The 19,299-nt window shown below is 53.8% G+C and overlaps 2 protein-coding genes across 11 annotated transcripts in view; one reads left to right on the top strand and one right to left on the bottom strand.

The window, feature by feature from the left end:
- ANKS3 (ankyrin repeat and sterile alpha motif domain containing 3) overlaps positions 1-16,071 on the top strand; it is a 33,564-nt gene extending 17,493 nt beyond the window's left edge. For 5 of the 8 annotated variants that reach the window (XM_019468485.2, XM_019468480.2, XM_019468488.2 and 2 more), the window contains 11 exons: positions 1,324-1,459; positions 7,061-7,219; positions 9,521-9,658; positions 10,210-10,319; positions 10,602-10,778; positions 12,936-13,060; positions 13,610-13,751; positions 14,216-14,388; positions 14,734-14,819; positions 15,277-15,360; positions 15,561-16,071. In XM_019468485.2, coding sequence (XP_019324030.2) covers positions 1,324-1,459; positions 7,061-7,219; positions 9,521-9,658; positions 10,210-10,319; positions 10,602-10,778; positions 12,936-13,060; positions 13,610-13,751; positions 14,216-14,388; positions 14,734-14,819; positions 15,277-15,360; positions 15,561-15,640 — 1,410 coding nt within the window. In that variant the 3' untranslated portion in view covers positions 15,641-16,071. The remainder of the gene's footprint in view (positions 1-1,323; positions 1,460-7,060; positions 7,220-9,520; positions 9,659-10,209; positions 10,320-10,601; positions 10,779-12,935; positions 13,061-13,609; positions 13,752-14,215; positions 14,389-14,733; positions 14,820-15,276; positions 15,361-15,560) is intronic. The other 3 variants (XM_019468481.2, XM_019468482.2, XM_019468484.2) reach the window with 3 other exon arrangements.
- Positions 16,072-16,342: 271 nt separating this feature from the next.
- NUDT16L1 (nudix hydrolase 16 like 1) lies at positions 16,343-19,079 on the bottom strand. Of its 3 annotated transcripts, none has more exons than XR_002085572.2 (4): positions 18,788-19,079; positions 18,381-18,711; positions 17,504-17,726; positions 16,343-16,631 (listed from the first exon to the last, which is right to left on the bottom strand). XR_002085572.2 is itself a non-coding variant. In XM_019468502.2 (4 exons), exons 1-3 carry the CDS (start codon positions 18,935-18,937, stop codon positions 17,505-17,507), a joined length of 633 nt encoding a protein of 210 aa, XP_019324047.1. In that variant the 5' UTR covers positions 18,938-19,005; the 3' UTR covers positions 16,343-16,631; position 17,504. The 3 variants fall into 3 exon arrangements, 2 of the variants coding, with proteins under 2 accessions (XP_019324047.1, XP_053749989.1); XM_019468502.2 differs by having other exon boundaries at positions 18,451-18,711; positions 18,788-19,005; XM_053894014.1 differs by lacking the exon at positions 18,381-18,711 and having other exon boundaries at positions 18,788-19,026.
- Positions 19,080-19,299: the final 220 nt, after the last annotated feature.

Raw genomic sequence — 19,299 nt, 5'->3', positions numbered from 1 at the left:
AGACTTCTGTAGGTTTTCTCACACTTCCCCATCCCAGAGTGTTAATAACTCTGAACAGACTTCTACATAAGTGAAATCCTGCTACGTAAACTGGGATACATAGACTTCTGCAGTGTGTTTTTAAATGTTAGCAAAATATCACAAACGTACTTCCACATCACTAGAGAAACCTGCCTCATTCTTTCTGATCCAGTACTTGATAGTAGTGATATGCCTTAATTCATTTAACCATTCACACATTAATGGGTGTATTTGTTTCCTGTGGCTGCTGTTAACAATTTACTATAAACTTGGGGGGCTTAAAACACAGAAACTTATTTTCTCACAGTTCTGGATGCCAGAAGTCCAGGATCAAGGTGTCAACAGGGCCACATCCCCTCCAAAGGCTTTGGGGAGGAATGGTTCCTTTTCTCTCTGAACTTCTGGTGGCTCCTGGTGTTTCTTGGCTTGTAGACGCATCATTCAGTCCCTGCCTCTGTCTTCACATGGCTGTGTCCCCAGTGTGTCCTTGTCTTCTTCTCTTCGTCATAAGGACACCTTATATCTTATATGTTGTAAAGACATACTATGGTCCTTTCAAAAACTTGGTTATACCAATTATTTGTAAATACCAGCGTTTATGGCCATAACATAGCTGACTCCTCCCCCATTTACACTGTCTCCAGGTTTCTGTTACTGCAAATATGTTCTACCAGACACCTATGTCATACAAGCTTTCTCTGTTATTTGGGGTAATTTCCTTAGGAGAGAGTCATAGGATTGGAAACATTTGTGCTGAAGACCAGAAGTACATTTTAGGCCTTTGGATAAAAACTCCCAGACTCTCCTTCAGAAGGATGGTGCTGTCATTGTGGTTGTGACTTTTAAAAGTTGCTTCCCTAGTGAAGCTGTTGTCTGCGGTTTTCTCTGTGTGAAGAGAAGTGGAATGAGTCGGGCATGGCCAGATTCAAAGGGTGAAGGTCAGGCTCTGGCCTCATTGCCTGCAGTGCGCCCTTCCCCACCTGGGGCAAGTGCCTGCCTCTCCCTTAAGTACCTGTCTGCCTGGCTTGGAAAGCCCAAGAATGAGGTTGGAGAGCTGCCACGGCTCTCTGGTGGCGAGACTGCTGCCAGCAAGCCCCTCCCCAGCACCCCCCACCTTGTCCTTAAGGAGCCTTCGCCTTTTTCTTACGCAGATGTGGGGCTGTTAAGGGCCCAGGGCAAGACCTTTCCAGGGTGGTGAGAATCCAGTGTACTTTTTGGTTGGAGTCCAGAGTCTGCATCCAGGGAAGTGAGGGTGCTTTACGGGGGAGGTTCCTAGTACTTGTTCTTTCATGAATTTCACAGGGAGTCAGAGTGGACACGAGAGACCACAGTGGAGCCACAGCCCGGATGCTGGCCAAGCAGTATGGACACATGAAGATCGTGGGGTTGATAGACGCTCACTCTCCTACTCTGCCCAAGAACCTCTATCGGAGCCCAGGTATCTGCTTCTGTGCCCTCTGCTGGAGTTCTGCGGGGCGGGAGGGGAGAGGGAGGAAGACCCCCCCCCCCCTCCCCCGGCCCCAGCTCCCACCTCTCCTCCAGAGATTTGGCTCTCGCAGCCTTGACAGGAGATCTCTGTTTTCCCTGTGACTCCACTGTACAGTCGAGGTTGAGGCTTGCTGGTCTGATAGGAGAGACGTTAGAATGTAGAGCGGTTCCTGCCAGGCTGAAGGTGTGCACAGGATGCCGGGGTGCCCGGGGAGAGGTGGCACGGCGGCCACACGAAGGGGATTGCTTACAGTTTCTTGACTTTGCTTGTGGTGCTTATTGCCACGTGAAATGTTTTAATTTTATGTAGTCAAGTTGAGTCTTGTACTGCCTTTAGATTTGGGGTCACAGAAGGTCTTTGTGCCTTGGTTGTGTATGAATTTGTCCGTTTTCTTCTGGTACTTCCATGGTTTCATTTTTTATATTCAGCTCTCTGATCCATTTATACTTTATTGTCATGCATGGTGTGACGTGTGGTTTTTTTCAGATGGCTTCCCCATTGTCTTGGCTTCATGAAATTATTCAACAGTCCATCTTTGACCTGGTGATCTGAGAAGCTATCTTTGTGCTATATTCTGAATTTCTTTTTGTGTCCAGGTCTGTTTCTGGACCTCTGTTCTGTTCCCCAGGTCTGTCTGTTCATACTGCAGACCTCCGCTGTTGTAAATATGCAGAGGCTTTTTGCCTCTCGTCCGGCCAGTCCCCCCTGCAGCCTTTCCTTTTCAGTATTCCATAGCTCTTGCTGTTTTGTGTGTGTGAACTTGAACACCAGCTTGTCTAGCTGCTTAAAAAGAGCATGTTATTGAGATTGTGGCAGATTTATAAATGAACTACCTTTCATGCTGTTGAGTCGGACTCTCTAGACAAGGGACATCTTTTGTGTCTATTGGAGGGTTTAAAATCTTTCCTCATAGACATTTTGCATAGAACTTTTTATTCCCAAGTGTCTGATTTTCTTTGTTGCTGCTTTGGGTTGGGTTTCACTGCCATTTTATCCTCTGCTTATTGTCTGTGACTATGAAGGCTGTTGATGTCTGTACACACCAGTTTTATATTCCGCTGAATTCTTTCATTGTTTGAATTTATTGATTCTGTAGGGTCTTCCAGGTATGCTACCATATAATCTGTACATAGAGATAGATTTACTACTTCTTTCTGATTTTTGTACATCTGGTTTCTTTCATTCATTTACATTGGCTCCTACTTTCGGTTAGGTGTCGAACAGAGTGGGGATAGTGGGCATTCACCAGGTCCTGACCTTAGCAGAAATGCCACCTTAGGTAAGACGCTGATTTTAAGAGTAAGGTGTGCATATATTTTATCATGTTGAGAAAGAGTTTGTCATTTTCTATATTCCTGAGTGTTGTTTACAGCCATCAGTGTTGAATTTTGTCAAAGGCTTTTTTAGCGTCTGTGGAGATGATTATTAATTTTCTCCTTAAATCTACTAATAGAGTATATTAATAAATTTCCTAATAACGAACCAACTTTACTTGCTGTGTAGAAATCCCATGTGGTATATTATTTCCTGAATGCAATATTGGATTCTGTTTGCTAGTATTTTATTTAGTGTTTCTGTATGGCTGTTCATTTATAAATGGTATTGGTCTGTGATTCTCTGTTTTGTCTTTATCAGGTGTAGGTATCAGTATTGTACTTCATACAAAGAATTTGAAAGTTTTCCTTTTTGTGCTCTGGGACAGTTTATGCAGTATTGGTACCTTGTGGTGGTGGGTTTGGTTTTTTTTTTTTTTTTGAATTTTTAAAATTTTATTTTATCTTATTTTTTGATAAAGAATTTATTTACTTTTTTTTTCCTTTCATTGACATCCAAATTAGTTAGCATATAGTGCAACAATGATTTCAGGAGTAGATTCCTTAGTGCCCCTTACCCATTTAGCCCATCCCCCCTCGCACAACCCCTCCTGTAACCCTCAGTTTGTTCTCCATATTTATGAGTCTCTTCTGTTTTGTTCCCCTCCCTGTATTATATTATTTTTGTTTCCCTTCCCTTATGTTCATCTGGTTTGTCTCTTAAAGTCCTCATATGAGTGAAGTCATACGATTTTTGTCTTTTTCTAATTTTACTTAGCATAATACCCTCCAGTTCCATCCATGTTGCTGCAAATGGCAAGATTTCATTCTTTTTGATTGCCAAGTAATACTCCATCATAATATATATACCCCATCTTCTTTATCCATTCATCCATCGATGGACGTTTGGGTTCTTTCCATAGTTCGGCTATTGTTGATAGTGCTGCTATAAACATTGGGGTGCATGTGTCCCTTCGAAACAGCACACCTATATCCCTTGGATAAATGCCTAGTAGTGCCATTGCTGGGTCGTAGGGTAGTTCTATTTTTTTTTTTTGAGGAACCTCCATACTGTTTTCCAGAGTGGCTGCACCAGCTTGCATTCCCTCCAACAATGCAAAAGAGATCCTCTTTCTCAGCATCCTCGCCAACATCTGTTGTTGCCTGAGTTGTTAACATTAGCCATTCTGACAGATGTAAGGTGGTATCTCATTGTGGTTTTGATATGTATTTCCCTGATGATGAGTGATGTTGAGCATTTTTTCATGTGTCAGTTGGCCATCACGATGTCTTCATTGGAAAAGTGTCTATTCATGTCTTTTGCCCATTTCTTCACTGGATTGTTTGTTTTTTGGGTGTTGAGTTTGATAACTTCTTTATAGATTTTGGATGCTAACCCTTTATCTGATATGTCATTTGCAAATATCTTCTCCCATTCTGTCGGTTGCCTTTTAGTTTTGCTGATTGTTTCCTTCACTGGGCAGAAGCTTTTTATTTTGATGAGGTCCCAGTAGTTCATTTTTGTTAAACTTTATTTTTGAGAGAGAGTGTGAGCAGGGGAGGGACAGACAGAGGGGGAAAGAGGATCTGAAGTGGGCTCTGCCCTGACAGCAGAGAGCTGGATATATGGGGCCCAAACTCACAAACCGCGAGGTCATCACCTCAGCTGAAGCTGGAAGCTCAACCAGCTGAGCCACCCAGGCGTCTTGGTAGCCTGTGGTTTGGGAAGGTTTGGAAGGATTCTCCTGTGAAACCATCTGGGCCTGGTCTCTCTTTGTGAGGTGGCTCCTGCTAAGTTTTTGTTTCTTCTGCAGAAATTGATCTGCTTAAGCTTTCTCATTTCACAGGGCCAAGTTTGGTAAACTGTACTTTCCTAGGAAATCCTTTCATTTCAGGATTTCAAGCTTACTTAGGTCTGCCAAGTTGTTTTTGTCTGCATCCTTCTAAAAAGTTCCATTGGTTATTTTCCCCTGTCATTTTCCCATCTTGCCTGTCTTCTGTCTCAGTCCTGTCTTACATTTTTGATCTCATTCATTCTTTGGTGATTTTCTTCCTGAAGTACTTCTTTTCCATCCAAATCTCTTCTTCCTTGGGCACCTAGTAACTGAGTCTTCATTTTAATTTTTTGACCTTTGGTGTTTGGATGTTTGTTTTTTTTAAGATTTTATTTTTAAGTAATCTCTGTGCCCAACGTGGGGCTCAAACTCACAACTCTGAGATCGAGTGTTACATGCTCTACCACCTCAGGCCAGCCAGGTGCCCCACTGACCTTAGTTTTCCACTTACTTCCTGGATTCCGTTTTCCTTTCTCACAGTTGTGTGCACATGCCTGTGTCTTTTTGGTCTCAGTTTTGGATTTCTAAGTCAGGGTGCTTTTTCCTATCCTCTGATGCTTGTTTAAGGATGTATCCGCCTCTGGGGCACCTGGGTGGCTCAGTCTATAGAGCTTCCAACTCTTGATCCCAGGGTTGCCCCGTGTTGTGTGGAGAGCCTACTTAAACAAATTATCCACTCAGAGCGTCACAGAAAGTGTTAGAGTTTTCTTACCTCCTCCTTTATGACGGTGGTTTGGGGAACTAGCGTCTTCAGTCGCTGGTGTCCAGCCTGTCTCTGCCTCCTCCCTGGAGTAGTTGTGCTCATGGATCGCTGGAGCACTTCACCCACAGGGCTTGGTGGTCCGGCTGCAGTGAGGGCCCTGCTTCGGGACTCCCTCCTCCCCAGTGTCTCGAGAGGAGTCCTTACTGGATGGGTTTGGTTTGTTTCTTGTGGGTTTTCTTGGGACGGGGATGTAGTTAGGCCAAGCCTGTGTGTCCTTGATATGTTTTTGTCTTGTCAGATCCTGAACTTCACCTGCTCGCTTTTTCTGTTCACTGTTCGGTTTCCAAAAGGTGCCTTCCAGGAGTGGGGCCGTTCTGCCCCCTCACGTCCCACGTACATTTTCAAGTTGGTTCTCCAGGGCTGTGCTTCCCCTCCGCCGGGACTCTTCAGTATTCCTGCCACAGAATGGACTTTTTCTGGGGGCAGCGTTGGCACTTCTCTCTCTTGTATGTGGTAATCTTCTAGATCTACTTGTTCCCTGCGGAGACCAGGTCTGCATGAGCAGGAAGTCTCTGCGGGAAGAGAAGTGGGTGTGTCTCCTCTGGGCTGGAGCAAGGAAAAGGGGTCAGCGGTGCTCCCTGCCTTCCTATTCTGTGGCAGCGTGGGGATCGCTTGGCTCTGTCTGTAGTCCTTGGTGATTCGTCAGCTTTCAGAGGAGGTGTTGGGGGCAGGTGCAGATTCACAGAGCCGCCCTTGGCCTTGCTTGTCCCTCCTCTCTCGTCCTTTTATTCCTTCTGACTCCTCCATCTACTGACTGGGTGGGACCATAGTCTCCAGGTGGCATCGAACCCAGAGGGCAGGGAGTGAGCTGAGTCGGGGAGAGAGACGATGGCCCGCCTGGGGTCCCTGGTCACGTTTGGATCCTGAGTCGGTAACTCCCTCGCTTGAAGGCCATCGCTGCCCCGTTCACGCCAGACTGCACTGCTCCCCTCCCACCGCCTGGCTCAGCCTGGCTCCCTTCCTGGCCTCGGATCATTTGTGATGAACTCCAGTTCCCAGGGCGGTTGTGGGGGGCGGGGGGTGGGTGGGGGGTCCTGCAGCGGCTGAGCCCCAGCGTACCAGCCCAAGAGTGAAGTGTTACCCGATGGCAACCTTATGCTGATAAATTCATGAGTTTTGCCTTGCAGGTGTGATGAGATCCGGAAAACTGGCGAGCTGTAAGATGGCTGTGAGCGCACCGAGCCCTCGAGCTCTGACGGGCGGTGATGCGCGGTGCTTCCCCACACCTGGCACACACGGCTGCCGTGTGCCACTTGCTTCCCCAAAGTGCAGGTTGAGAATATACAGTCGTGAAGTTGTGATTTTGCCGTAGGTCTGTGAAGAGACGCTTGTTAAGAAATTCTGGAAACCTGGACAAAAAGGAATAAGAACTAAGACTCCCTCATCGTGACAAACTTGTTCAGTTCAGACTCTTGCTTTAGCAAGCTTGCTTTCTGCCCAGATGTCCCCGTGGCCCATCTGAGCAGTGGACTGGCCCATTGTGGTATTTCTTTCAAGGGACATCGTGGGAAACACACTTTTTTTTCTTCTTAATTTGTGAAGATCAATAACGATGATTTTCTTCCAGTGTGTACCATGAGGATTCGTCAGTTAGTCCATCACTGAACAAAATGTCTTAATTCTGGTGTTTGACCCACAGAAAAATTTGAAGATCTAAGCTCTTCGGATGAATCCTGCCCTGTTCCCCAGAGACAGAGGCCCTGTCGGAAGAAGGGCCTCAGCATCCATGAGGGGCCGCGAGCCTTGGCCAGGATCACAGCCATCGGCCTCGGAGGCAAGATGCAGCAGCCGTGCTGTGGTGAGCTCTCCCACTTCCTGATGGCTCTGTGGCCGTGCCTCCTGAGAGGCCGGCCTGACCGCAAGGGACCGTTCTCAGCCTTCTGAGATGTGGGCCACCGGCGGGCGCTGCAGCGCCAGGACTCAAGATTGATTACAGTGATAGAAAGACTAACCTCTAGCTAGTTTCTGGGTTTTGGTTCGTCCTTTGATTTTCCTTTCCACTGGTTACAATCACAAATAGAACTTTCTCTTTAGCGGTGGAAATATAGCAGAGCTGGGATTTCATTCATCACGTGGTGGGACAGCTAGTACCAGGAAGATGTTCAAGTCCAGTCTCTGCCCCATCGCCAGCCAGAGCTGGACCGGCTCTTGCTCTCTTTTCTCAGAGTGCTGGATTTGAGAATTGTCGGATGGTGCACCTGGTGGGCTAGAATCCGAGCCCTGAGTTTATTCACGAATTGTCAGCTCCTCAGGTTGAGCTCAGTGCTCTCGAGGAGTGCAGGGGGTGCTCGTGCTCTTGTTCTGACCCCAGTGATCAGACTCCGTGTAAGTGAGATCTTCTAGTTACATCTTCCCTTTTTTAAAGTTCGTTTTATTTATTTTGAGAGAGAGAGCACACGCGAGCAGGGGAGGAGCAGAGAGGGGAAGAGAGAGCGAGAATCGCAAGCAGTCTCTGAGTTGTCAGCTGGAGCCTGGCTCAGGGCTCAGTCCCACAAACCGTGAGATCATGACCTGAGCCGGAACAAAGCGTTAGCCGCTTAACCTGCTGAGCCATCCAGGCACCCTGGTGTGTTACATCTTCTTTAGCATCTGTCACCCGCAGTGGCCAGGCCAAGCCTGCTGGTCCATCAGGCTGCGTGGATGGGCTCCTCTCATGAGTGATCACCCCCAGGCTGGGAGACAAACTTTTCCAGTCACAGGAGACCATGTTTCAGTGAAGAGTATACAGTAGCTTGATTCCCTTCTCTGCCCCTTAGAGAGGAGTCTTGGCGCCGGTCTGGGAGCTCCAGCCCCACCTTCTCCTGTTACCCAACGGAGGGGTAGGCTGACTGGGCCACTGGGGAAGCCACCCCCCAGCTGTGGACAGGTTGCTACAGGATGAGAGCATGCCTCCTCTCTCCTAGAGCGGTGCTTTTACAAACACAGAGCTCTGGGGCATTTGGCTGGGCCGTTGTCCTTGAGTGGCAGAGTGTGTGTCTTCTGAGGAGTCCGTTGACCTGAGCCGAAGTCGGACGCTTAACCGACTGAGCCACCCAGGCGCCCCACACTTTGTGCTTTTTAAATTTTCTGTAAGTGCATATTATTCTCTTTACCAGCAGTGGAAAAACACTTCTTTAAAAATGTTTATTTACTTATTTTCTGGAGAGAGAGAGAGAGGGCAGATGAGGGGCAGAAAGAGAGAATCCCAAGCAGGCTCCAGGCTCAGGGCAGAGTCTGACACAAGGTTCAATCCCAGAACTGCAAGATCACAACCTGAGCTGACATCAGGAGTCGGGAGGTTTACTTGACTGAGCCACCCAGGAGCCCTGAAAAAACACTTCTGAATGATAAATAGCACGTGCTGATCTTCCTTCCTCCCTCCCTTCCCTTTCTTCTTATTGTAAATCTTGATTGCTTCAGAAAGGTGTAAAGAAGGAAATAAGTTACCCATGTCGCCACCAGCCAGTCGCCTCTCGGCAATTAAGTATACTTTCTTTGGGGAAGAGGCAGGGGCAAAGTCGGAATTAAACCCTCTGGTTTGTATTGTCTTTTCTCCCATTTTCTTCCTGGCAGATGCACTCAGAGGTTATGTAACTTGGTGTTACTGCTGTTAATTTTTAGCCCAGGGCCTGCCACCTTCCTGCTCAGCCAGATCTTGCTGGTTGGGGTTGATCGACCCAAGGAGGAGCCCCTGGATGCCTGTGTTGGAAAGTCACAGGAAGTGTGAAGGCTGGTGCCTGTGAGATGACATTTCCCGCTAGTGCTGTGGTTTCCCTTTGGCTCAGAAATCTGTAAACACAGCTGTCCGTTTCCTGCTTCGTCCACTTGGGAAAGCAACAGCACGGTGTGGTGGAGCGGGTGCCGGCCCTGACCCACATGCGCTTGTCCGGGGACACACATTGGTCTCCAGACCTTCAGAGTTCGTTTCCCCTCCTGCAGACTGCATGGTTGTGTCCAGGTTACTGCGGTGAGCGAACGGGAGGGAGAAAGGCCAGTTAGGAGTTTTCTTTCAGCTTTTGCCTGGATCCTGGCCATTCCCCCATGCTGCAGGTCCTCTCGGGTGGTTGAGTCTGTCTCTTTTGTGCTCATGTGGGCTTATGGCCCCCCCTCGTGTCCACAGAGCAGGTGCCTCCGCGGGGCTATGTCACCTTCAACAGCAGTGATGAGAACCCCCTGGAGGCGGGCGGACTCTGCTACAGGGACGTCACCTCCCCAATCAACGACCGGGATGTGGAGAGCAGCAGCAGCAGCAGTCGGGGTACGTGCACCCTCTACACCCACCCCGGCTGAGGGCTCACTTGGAGTTAGGAGCTCCTGTGTGCTGCCCCCCCTCCCCCCCCGGGGGCATGGGACTGTGGTGGGTCCAGCTGGTAGAGAACGGTGGGGCGAAGGGTACAGAAGGGCCCTGGCTCTTGTGAGGACCCAGAAGCCGGCAGGGGACAGGTGGGGTGCAGCTTCTGGCCCAGTGTCTCTCCACGCGGCGTCTGGGGGGGTCGTCCCAGACAAGGTTAGCTCCTTGACTGGTGAGCCATCAGGGAAACGTCTGCTGTGTTACCTGTCGTTTGTTCAGTAGCCGTTTACTGAGTGCCGAGTGCGCCAAGCGCCGTTCTAGACGCTTGGCTTTATCAGTGAACGAAATGGGCAAACCCCCCGTCGCGTTAGGTGCGAGGGCTTGGGCCAGGCAGCCACGTGAAACAGAAGACACCAGTGAGCTGTTTCAGGAGCTGGTGAATGCAGTGGACGCTGGGCTCTGGGGAGTTCCCGCGAGTGAGACCTGTGGTCAGGCTCTCCCATCTTCACTGTTTTCAGAGGAGCACGCCTTCTGTGCCAACCTGGGGGTCGCAAGGCGCAGCAGCAGCAGCGAGGGCCTGGCGAGAGCCCCAGGAGTCAGCAGTGAGGCCTCTCTGGAGAGCAACGAGGTGAAGCTTCTCCTTTCTTGATCTCCCGCCTCCCTCCCCTTTGCTGGTGTTGCGGGTGCTGCCTCCTTGGAGAGGGCGAGTCTGGAGACCGGTACTTTGTGCACATCAGACACGCAAAGTCCTGGCTGCCCTCCACGGATCTGGGCCACGCAGACCACGGTGCGGGTCACCAGCGAAGCCTCTCTGGCTGCTGGGGGCGTTTCACAACTGGGATCGTGGGGCAGAGAGTAGAGTGGATGCGGCCCCTTGGTGTTAACTCTGGACACACCCTTCTCACCACAGGATTCGGATCATGCGTGTCAAAGCTCGGTTCGCAAGCAAACTAAAAGTTACATGAAGACCAAGAATCGTTACAGCAACAGTGACGGCCAGTGGCCCGCCAGCACTGGGCCAGCTGGTGCAGCCTGCTCCCCAGGATCTGTTTCCCAGACGGAGAGGTCTCTCTGTTCAGGACCCCAGGTGAGATCGTCTGTGAAACTGGCAGTTACGCAGTTAGAAACGTGGCACGTGTAGTGCTTCACAAGGCCCTTACTGTGCACTGAGGATGGGCTGGGCCCCGTCGAGAGAGAGTGTGGAGATGGTTTCCCCCAGATGATCTGTGAGGCTGCTCAGGCCGAGAGGATTCCTCATGGCCACGAGTGCCAGTGCAGGGTTTCTGTTCCATCCCTTTCCATAGGAGGGATCTGTCTCTCTCCTTGGTTTCTGTACTCTCCTCGGCCTCCCTGAGCCTGGAGAGGAGAAAAAGTGGACCGATCTAGATCTGCTGTCGGGAGTCAGTGAGGAGATGCACGTGAAGCGGAGATGAAGTGGCACTTGATGAAAACTGCCATCTCTGCCTCCCTCGTGGGTTGCTGTGGCTCACCCAGCTTCTTAGGGGTTACTGGTATGGCACAGCCGCCCACCGTCTGTTCATCATGTTCTCTTACTTTCTGGGAGCATAAGCGGTACAAAGATGAAAGAATTCATTTTTTGCCATTTGTTCACGTCACAGCTCTGCTGTTCACTACAAGCTGGTGATCTTGTTGGCTTCTCCTTGTGACGCCTCCCGGGAGCCGTCTCCGGCGCCTGTGTTCCCAGGCCCACCGAGGGGCTACACCTTTCAGTTTCTTAAACGCGTCTTGATGGGAGAGTGGGCGATAGGTTCTTAAGGATGTTTTAGAAAGTAGGTTGAGGAGATTGGCAGAGTGACAACATTTGAAAATTTACTCCTCCATTAAAGGCAACAAAAAACTGGCAGAAGTGGTCAGAGTAGCAAAAACGAATCAACCAAAGGCTTTGAGCAACTTGAACATTTTTATTCATGAGAAGTGGCCGACTGTCCGGAAGAACGGAAAGCTCTGTAGCGCTTTAACCTGCCCTGTTCCCATCCTCACCCCAGTACCAAGGTAGCTGTGACAGCCACCGCAGGGGGCAAAATGAAGCTGGGCTCTTTCAAGGTTTCATTCTCTATTTTGAGAGTGAGCATGCGTGTGAGAGCCAGGGAGGGGCAGAGAGAGAGAAATCTAAGCCTACTCCGCACTGTCAGGGCAGAGCCTGACGCAGGGCTCAAAAACACAAACCTCTCAAACCGTGCAGTGATGACCTGAGCTGAAACCAGGAATTGGATGCCGAACCGACTGAGCCACCAGGCACCCCAAGACAAATAGTTTAGATCAGCTTCTTAAAATATGTTCAGTGAGCTAAAGGGAACCGTATCTACATAGAGAATATTAACAAAATGATAGAAATAAAAACAGAAAATCTGTAGATGAAAAGTAGAATCACCGAAATGAAAGCTCCAAGAGAGGGCTCGAGAGCAGATGGGAGTGCACAGAAGGACCCACAAGCATGATCTAGATCCATTGAGATTATCGTGTCAGAGAAGAGAGGAAAGGATGGACAGAAACCTAGGAGACGCCATCAAGCAGCCAACGTACACATAATGGTGTTCCAGAATGAGGTCGGGAGCATAAAAAAATGTTTCAAAACAGCCAAGCCTTCCCAGATTTGATCAGAAACATGAATCTGCACATCCAAGAAGCTGTGTGAACTCTTAAGTAGGTTAGACTCAGATCTACGCCTAGATCTATCATAATTAGTCCAAAACCAAAAGAATCTTGAAGGGAGTGAGAGAAGGGAGTCTTTATACAAGGAACCCCCATGAGATTAACTGCTAATTTCCCATTAGAAACCATGGGGTCTAGAGGGCATTTGATGACAGGGTCAGATTAATGGAAGAAACAAACCAACCAAGAATGCTATAGCCAAGCAGAAACTGTCCTTCAGGAGTGAAGGAGAAATTAAGAAGGCCGCAGGTAGAAAAAAGACTTAAGAGTTTGTTGCCTGCAGACCTGCCCTATGTGAACACGAACGGTGTCCAGGCTGTAATGAAAGGACACTGGCTGCAGGGACACAGGCAGGTGGGAAGTATCTCTGGACCACCTGCTCTGCCTGAGGCTGCAGAGGAGGGGGCTGCAGTCAGAGGTGACCCACCGCAGAACCTGGGGGGGTCCACAGGGCTGACCCGGCTTAGGTGGATGCGGTGACAGAATCTGCACCAAAGCAGTGTCTTCTCTGGCCCCCGTGTCTTGGTGGCCCACCCATCCTCTGACCCACCCCGGCTCCTTTGCTCTCCAGGACCTCGCCACACTGCTGGAGCAGATTGGGTGTCTCAAGTACTTGCAGGTGTTTGAGGAGCAGGACGTGGACCTCCGCATTTTCCTGACCCTCACCGAGAGCGACCTGAAGGAAATCGGCATCACGTGAGTGCAGAGGGGCCTCTGTGGCCACGCCCCCCTCGCTTCAGCCAAACATGAGGGGGTCGCTTAGCTCCCAACTGCCCAACGCTCCGATGGAACCACCTGTCCTGTCTGGGCGTCCCCTTGCTCTCTGCAGCCAGCTGTCCTCTCTCTGGTCTTCCGGCTGCAGCTAGCTGAGGTGCCGAAGGCCTGGGTCTGGTGCCCCGGCTGGCCTGGCTGCCAGTGCTGTGATAAGGGCACCCAGAGGTTTTCTACCATTCACTTTGGAGAGCTTCCCGATTGGTAGGCGGCCAGTCACAGCCTAGCCCCGGCCGGCCTGAGCTCCCTGTTCAGGGAGAGCGGCAGCCAGGCCGGGGAAGGAAACGGACAGGGCAGCCCAGCCCCTGCTGTGGTCACTTCTTAAGACCCTTTGTTTCTGTCATCTGTCCCAGGATCCGGGACCACTGTGCCCTTTCAAAATCGGAATCTTTCCTAGGGGGCTGTCTTGGTGGAAGGCTGGCCTCCCTGGCAACTCCACACACAGCAGATCCTCATTCTCTTTCACCCTTGCAGCTTGTTTGGGCCTAAGAGGAAGATGACCTCTGCCATTGCCCGCTGGCACAGCAGTGCCCGGCCACCCAGCGATGCTCTGGAGCTGGCGTATGCCGACCGGCTAGAAGCTGAGATGCAGGAGCTGGCCATCCAGCTGCACAAAGTATGTGGTGAGCGGAGCAGGCACCTGGACACCCACCTGCAGTGAGGGACGACACATTTGTGGAGACCGAGTGGTGGGGACAAATACCCAGGGGGAGTAGGGAGAAGCAGCCAGGGCGGGCGTTGGGACAGAAAGCATTACTGCTTGTGTGTAAATGTGGAGATGCACAGGCAGGCCTCCAGGAAGACGGCTCACAAAGGCAGGGGACGTTGGACAGGAGGTCAGCTGGACATAGGAGAGAAAGGGTGAGGGCAGAGCACAAGCAGCTGGCATGGATGTCACTGGGCTTAAGCGTAGGGATCCAAAGCAGGGGGTGCTCCAAGGTGGAGACAGGCGCTCCCTTCCTCCAGCCCAGGAGAGTGGGAGTTGAGAGCGAGTGGGTATGGCACAGAGAGGTTGAGGGGGACCCAGCCTGAGTGGCCCTGGTCATTTGCCACCCCCCCTCCCCGCCTCTCCGTCTGCAGCGCTGTGAGGAGGTGGAGGCCATGCGAGGCCAGGTGTCGCAGGAGCAGGAGCTGCGGGCGGTGGTGGAGAGCTGCCTCCTGGAGCAGGACGGTGCCCGGAAGGACGTGCACGCCCAGCTGCAGGAGACCTGGGCCCTGGCCCGGGACGCTGCGCTCGTCTTGGACCAGCTGCGGTGAGTGGGCATCTGAGCTGCTCCCGGGCCAGACCCTGAGTCGCCGATTCCTCCAGATTCTTCAACCAGGTGGTTGTTCTTAAAGGCGTCTTGGAGTACTCGCCACCATCATCCGTTTCATTGTGGCTGTTCCTTTCCACAGGGCGGACCCAGGCAGCAAATGGGGCCCCAAGCATCTGCAACGAAGCGCTCGGGCCCTCAGGGCTTGTCCCCGAAGGTGCCTGGTGTGCTTGCCCTGAAGGCAGAGCCCCACTGGCCACTCAGGGAGGTGGGGGTACGTGCTGCCCTGCTGGGGCCAGGGAGGACACCCTCCCCCTCACCAGCACTTGGCCTTGTGTCTGGCAGAGCTTGTCAAGCCGAGTTGTCAGCCAGAGTGAAGCAGGAAGAGTCCACCCGAGGGCTCCCCCAGGGCCCGGCCCTCCCCACGGCTGGTAAGAACGCTGTCCTGGTCCCGGATCGCATGGATGCTGCCCCAGGCCAGGTTTTACCACCCGTTCCAGCAGTTACCACACTGACCCTCCCACTCCCTCCCTGCAAGAGATCCAGGGTGAGGGCTTCCTATCCAGCCCATTTCCTTACCGTGCCTCCCTGGGGTGGGACTTAACGTCCTCCACAATGTTGTGACTTCTTCAGCCTGCAGTCGGGGCTACCCAGGGTCAAGCCTGACTGTCAGCCAGGGACCCTCACACTTTCATTCCTGGGGCTGCACCCTGATTGACCCTCCAGTCAGTGCTTTGGAAAAATAAGCAGGCGAACACATTTTGATAGAACAGTGTCAAGCAGGTACTGACAGTGGGTGGGTCCCCTGGCGTCAGCAGCCCAGGACAAAGCGGCGGGGCCTGTGGTGACCACACAAGCCCTAGGCCCACCTGGCTCTCTGCCCCACAGATTCCAAAGGCTGGCAGGCTTCCCTGCAGGCTCTGAGCCTCCCCGAGCTTTCCGGAGCACTGGAGGATCGAGTCCAGGAAATGGGTGAGTCTCCCAAAGTGTCCGACAGCCGGTGGCCTCATCCCCATCCTGGGGCCAGAAGTGGGTAAACGGGGAATCCTAGTCAGCTCAGACCCCCGAGACAGCTCTTACCATAGCCCGCTGTCCTCAAGGTCACGCATTCCTAGGCACCTCCCCCACCCTCCCACACTCATGAAGCAGCAACTAACTGCTCCCATCCTCAGGGCGAGTGCTATGCTCAGTGACCCAGAGCTTGGAGAAGCTGCAAGTGCTGAACGGGAAGGAGAACTGGCGGGAGCCTTAGCTGGGAGGGACGGTGAGTGTCCGCCAGCCCAGGACCCAGGCCGGAGAGCAGGGTGTACCGGGCAGCAGCGAGTGCCCACTTCAGTCTTCCCTGTCCCTTCTCAGAATCTGACGTTGGGTGACCGATCCACCCTGAAGCTGTGTGCCTGGAAGACAGGAGGGCAGTGAGCAAGCGGCTGCAGCAGGCCGGGCCCGAGCGGGGGCCAGAGGATCAGGCCCCCGGAGCAGCTGGCAGAGGCAGGACAGGGCAGTGAGGCCCACGCAGAGGCGGGACGAGGGCCTCTCGCCCAGAAGCGGGGGGTCAGGCCCAGAGCAGGCAGGGCCACGGGGAGACAGCGGGCCCCCATACACCACAGGCGCCACAATGAAAGGACTGGGCGCCTGGGTAGCGGATGTCATTGCTGGAAAATAAAATTTAAGATCTGCTGGTGAGGGACTCTGTTCTGGTCATGCGACATGCAGTACTGGCTGACAAACCAAAGCAAGGGGCAACCCTCCCCCCTTCAGCAACTCACTGGGACCCAGCCCCCTCTGCCAGGACAGAGACCACCACGCTAAGAGCAGGGCAGACTGGTTGCCCTCTCCTGTTCTGTCCCTCCCCTGGGGCTAGAGCTACGTGCGCTCAGAGCCCCCTCGGTTCCACCAGAGCAGTCTGAAGGGTGACGCACGCGTGACCCCGGTGCCCCAGGAAATGAGAGAGGAACGAGGTACAGGTATTTTATTTACAGAACGAAGTGCCTTTGCCCACACGTGCTGACCGCTTCACCGAGGCTTTAAGGTGGAACAGACGCTCAGGCTGGGCCGGAGCAGAGCTCTCCTTACCAGACCAAGCAGGTGCCGTGCAAACTGGTTTAGCTTCACTGAGGAGTCTTTGCAGACAGAGGGCCGTAGGAGACGGCCAGTGGTGACCTTCCCATCTGTGGTGGCTCTGCTGTTGTCATTCTGCACACTCGGCCAGTGCTTCCATACCAGGTCCTGGAGCGGCCTGTGGACTGTGATGGGAATGGAGAAAGGGAGGCTTTCAAAGCCAAGGAAAGGGCAGCGAGCTCAGCCCAGGTGTAGCCAGGAACCCCAGACCAGGCACAGGGCCCAGAGAGGTCTGAGGGGGCAGTGCCACAGTGACCAGAGGGACGGGAGACCTGTATCATCAGCTCCGTGCTGAATGGAACACAGCACTCAGGCCTGGCTCCCACCCTGAAGTCCGTGGGCAGTGGGAAAGGGGGACCCCTCATGCACCCAGCCCTGGGCCTGTGGCCAGAACCAGAGAACACAGAGAGCAGCCAAGACCGGACTTTGCTTTCTTTCACCAACTCCATCTACGGCTGGGCTTCGTGGCCCCAACTGACCTGGGGGGGGGGGGGGGGGGACTGGGCCCCAATGGGGTAAAGGGGCTTTGAAGCCTCACCGCTCAGTTGACACAGCTCAGAAAACAAAGCTAATGACCACCACCAAAGTTCACAATACTGGGCCAGCTCTTCTCTAGGCCCTGGGGCTGGCTGGTGACAGGACTCAAAGGCATCCCTCCACAAGAATAAATGGACTTAAGGGTGTGTGTGTGCACCTACCCACCTGGGTAACTGGGTGGTCCCTCCACCAGCCCATGTGTCTCATGTGGAGGAGGGTTAGAGCCTTGGAGTAGGAGAGAATGTCCTGAGCCTGGAGAGCCAGGTCCAGTGCAAACAAGCCACCTCCTGATCGGGGTGGGCTGAGCTCCCACTAACCTGGCCACCACCCAGTAGCTGTTCGGGGTGGTGGGGTGATGGAGAGGACAAGATGCCCCCTCGCCCCATGCAGTCATTCCCCCAAGAGTTTAGGGCACAGATAGGACCAGGGGAGGGCAGGAGACAGGCAGCATAGAATCAACCTCAGGAGGAAGATGGGAGGAGCTTCTCCAGGGCTTTCTTCTGCTTCTCTGTGGCAGCAGCCAAAGCCTCAGCCAGCTTCTCCTCGGGCATCATGTTGAGCACCTTGAGGGCGAAGAGCAGCTGGTACTTGGCAGTGCTGGTAAAGGCGTTGCTCAGAAAGTTGGGAAAGCCACCAACTCGGTCCTTTTGGGTGTAAAGTGGAACCCGCACAAGCCCCAGCACCTGCATGGAGAGGACACCAGAGTGGGACCAGGCCCCACGCCAACGGTGCAGCCCTAGCAGGAGGGGCCTGTGAGCTGCCAGGCCAGGACAAGGCCAGCCAGGTTGCGAAGGACGTAATGGGAGACCCAGGCGGGGTCTAGTGAGGCGCAAGCCAGCGGCACCCTTGGAGCAGTGCAGCCCCTTCACTCCCCAAGCAAGTTTCAAAGCTGACCCCATGCATCTTCCACCCTCTGCGTCCTCTAACTCCAGCCCCCATCCACTGGCAGGAAGCCCCCCCAGTTCACACCCCATGCTCCCTCTTCCACTCGTGAATCCCAAACACCCCAAGTGTGACTCCCAGTTCTCCAGACTATAAATAAAACCCACAAACCGTTAAGAGCCTTCATCACCCCAACCATGAGGTCCCGGCCCTTGAACGCAGCCCTAGGTTCCCACCTCCCCAGGAGCCACCACCCTCTCCCATCCCCCCACCGATCCCACTCCCCACTCCCAGGATTGGCAATGGCAGGCAGCAAGGCAGATGGAACACAGCCCCGAGGGAACCCCGGGCCCCCCTCTCCCACCGCTGCCCTCAGGTCCCTCTCCCCACCCTGATGCTGGAAACAGCGACACCCCACCCAGCCCGGCCAGGGGACCCTCAGGGGGACGTGTTACCCATCGGTGCCTTCCACGGGGCCAGAGCCAAACCCCGGGGCGGGGGGCGGGGCCCGGGCGGCGGCCCCACCTCCAGGCCGTGGTCGCGCGAATGCACCGCGCTGATTTCCACGGCGTGCAGCTGCTCCAGCGTCAGCTGCCGTGCGTACAGGTGCGCCACGACGCGGTGCGGGCCCTCGGTCAGGTGCGAGCTCAGGTAGTCGGCCTCCGTGAGGCGCAGGCAGCCCAGGCCCAGGCCCAGCACCCGGTTCAGACCGTCCTCCAGAGACCAAAAGCGCCGGTCCACGAAGCCCCCGGGGAAACCCAGCAGCCCGTCGAAGCGCATCTGCATCTGCAAGGGAGCGCCGGGTCACGGGCGCGGGGTGCGAGCGGCGCCCTGATCCCCGCCCGTCCACCCGCGTCCTCACCAGCACCGAGAAGCGCATAGGGATGCGGCCGAAAAGCTGCCCGGGGTTGGCGGCGTACAGCATGGCGTGGCACGAGTGGCTCCAGCCCGGCCCCAGGCGCATAGCTTCCACACGGCTGATCTGCTTCAGCTCCGGCACTGCCGCCGACATCTTGGCACTACCCCGGCTCGACCGGGGCGCCTCTCCTTAAGTGCATGCGCGGGCCCGCCCCCGCCAGGTCCGACCAATCCGCAGGCAGTCGCGTCCCTGGGCCCCGCCTCTCCACCAATTGCTGATGCCCGTCGGGGCCGAGCCCATCCCGGCGCCCCGACGCGTCGTTGAGGCGCGGAAGGGGCGTGTGCAGAGGCAGGGACGGCACGCGCTCCCACCCACCGGCCCCGAGAACCACAACGCCCAGGGGGCTCCGCGCCAAGCGAGCTCAGCCGAGCTCAGCCGAACTCAGTCGAGCCCAGCCGAGCCGAGCGCGGTCGCGGGGGCCTCGGGCAAGCGCTGCCTGCAGGGCTGGGGCTCCG

Source organism: Panthera pardus, unplaced genomic scaffold, assembly GCF_024362965.1.
Source record: "Panthera pardus isolate Hobbes unplaced genomic scaffold, ASM2436296v1 HiC_scaffold_4, whole genome shotgun sequence".
NCBI lineage: Eukaryota > Metazoa > Chordata > Mammalia > Carnivora > Felidae > Panthera > Panthera pardus.
This window is presented reverse-complemented; position numbering and strand designations above follow the sequence as displayed.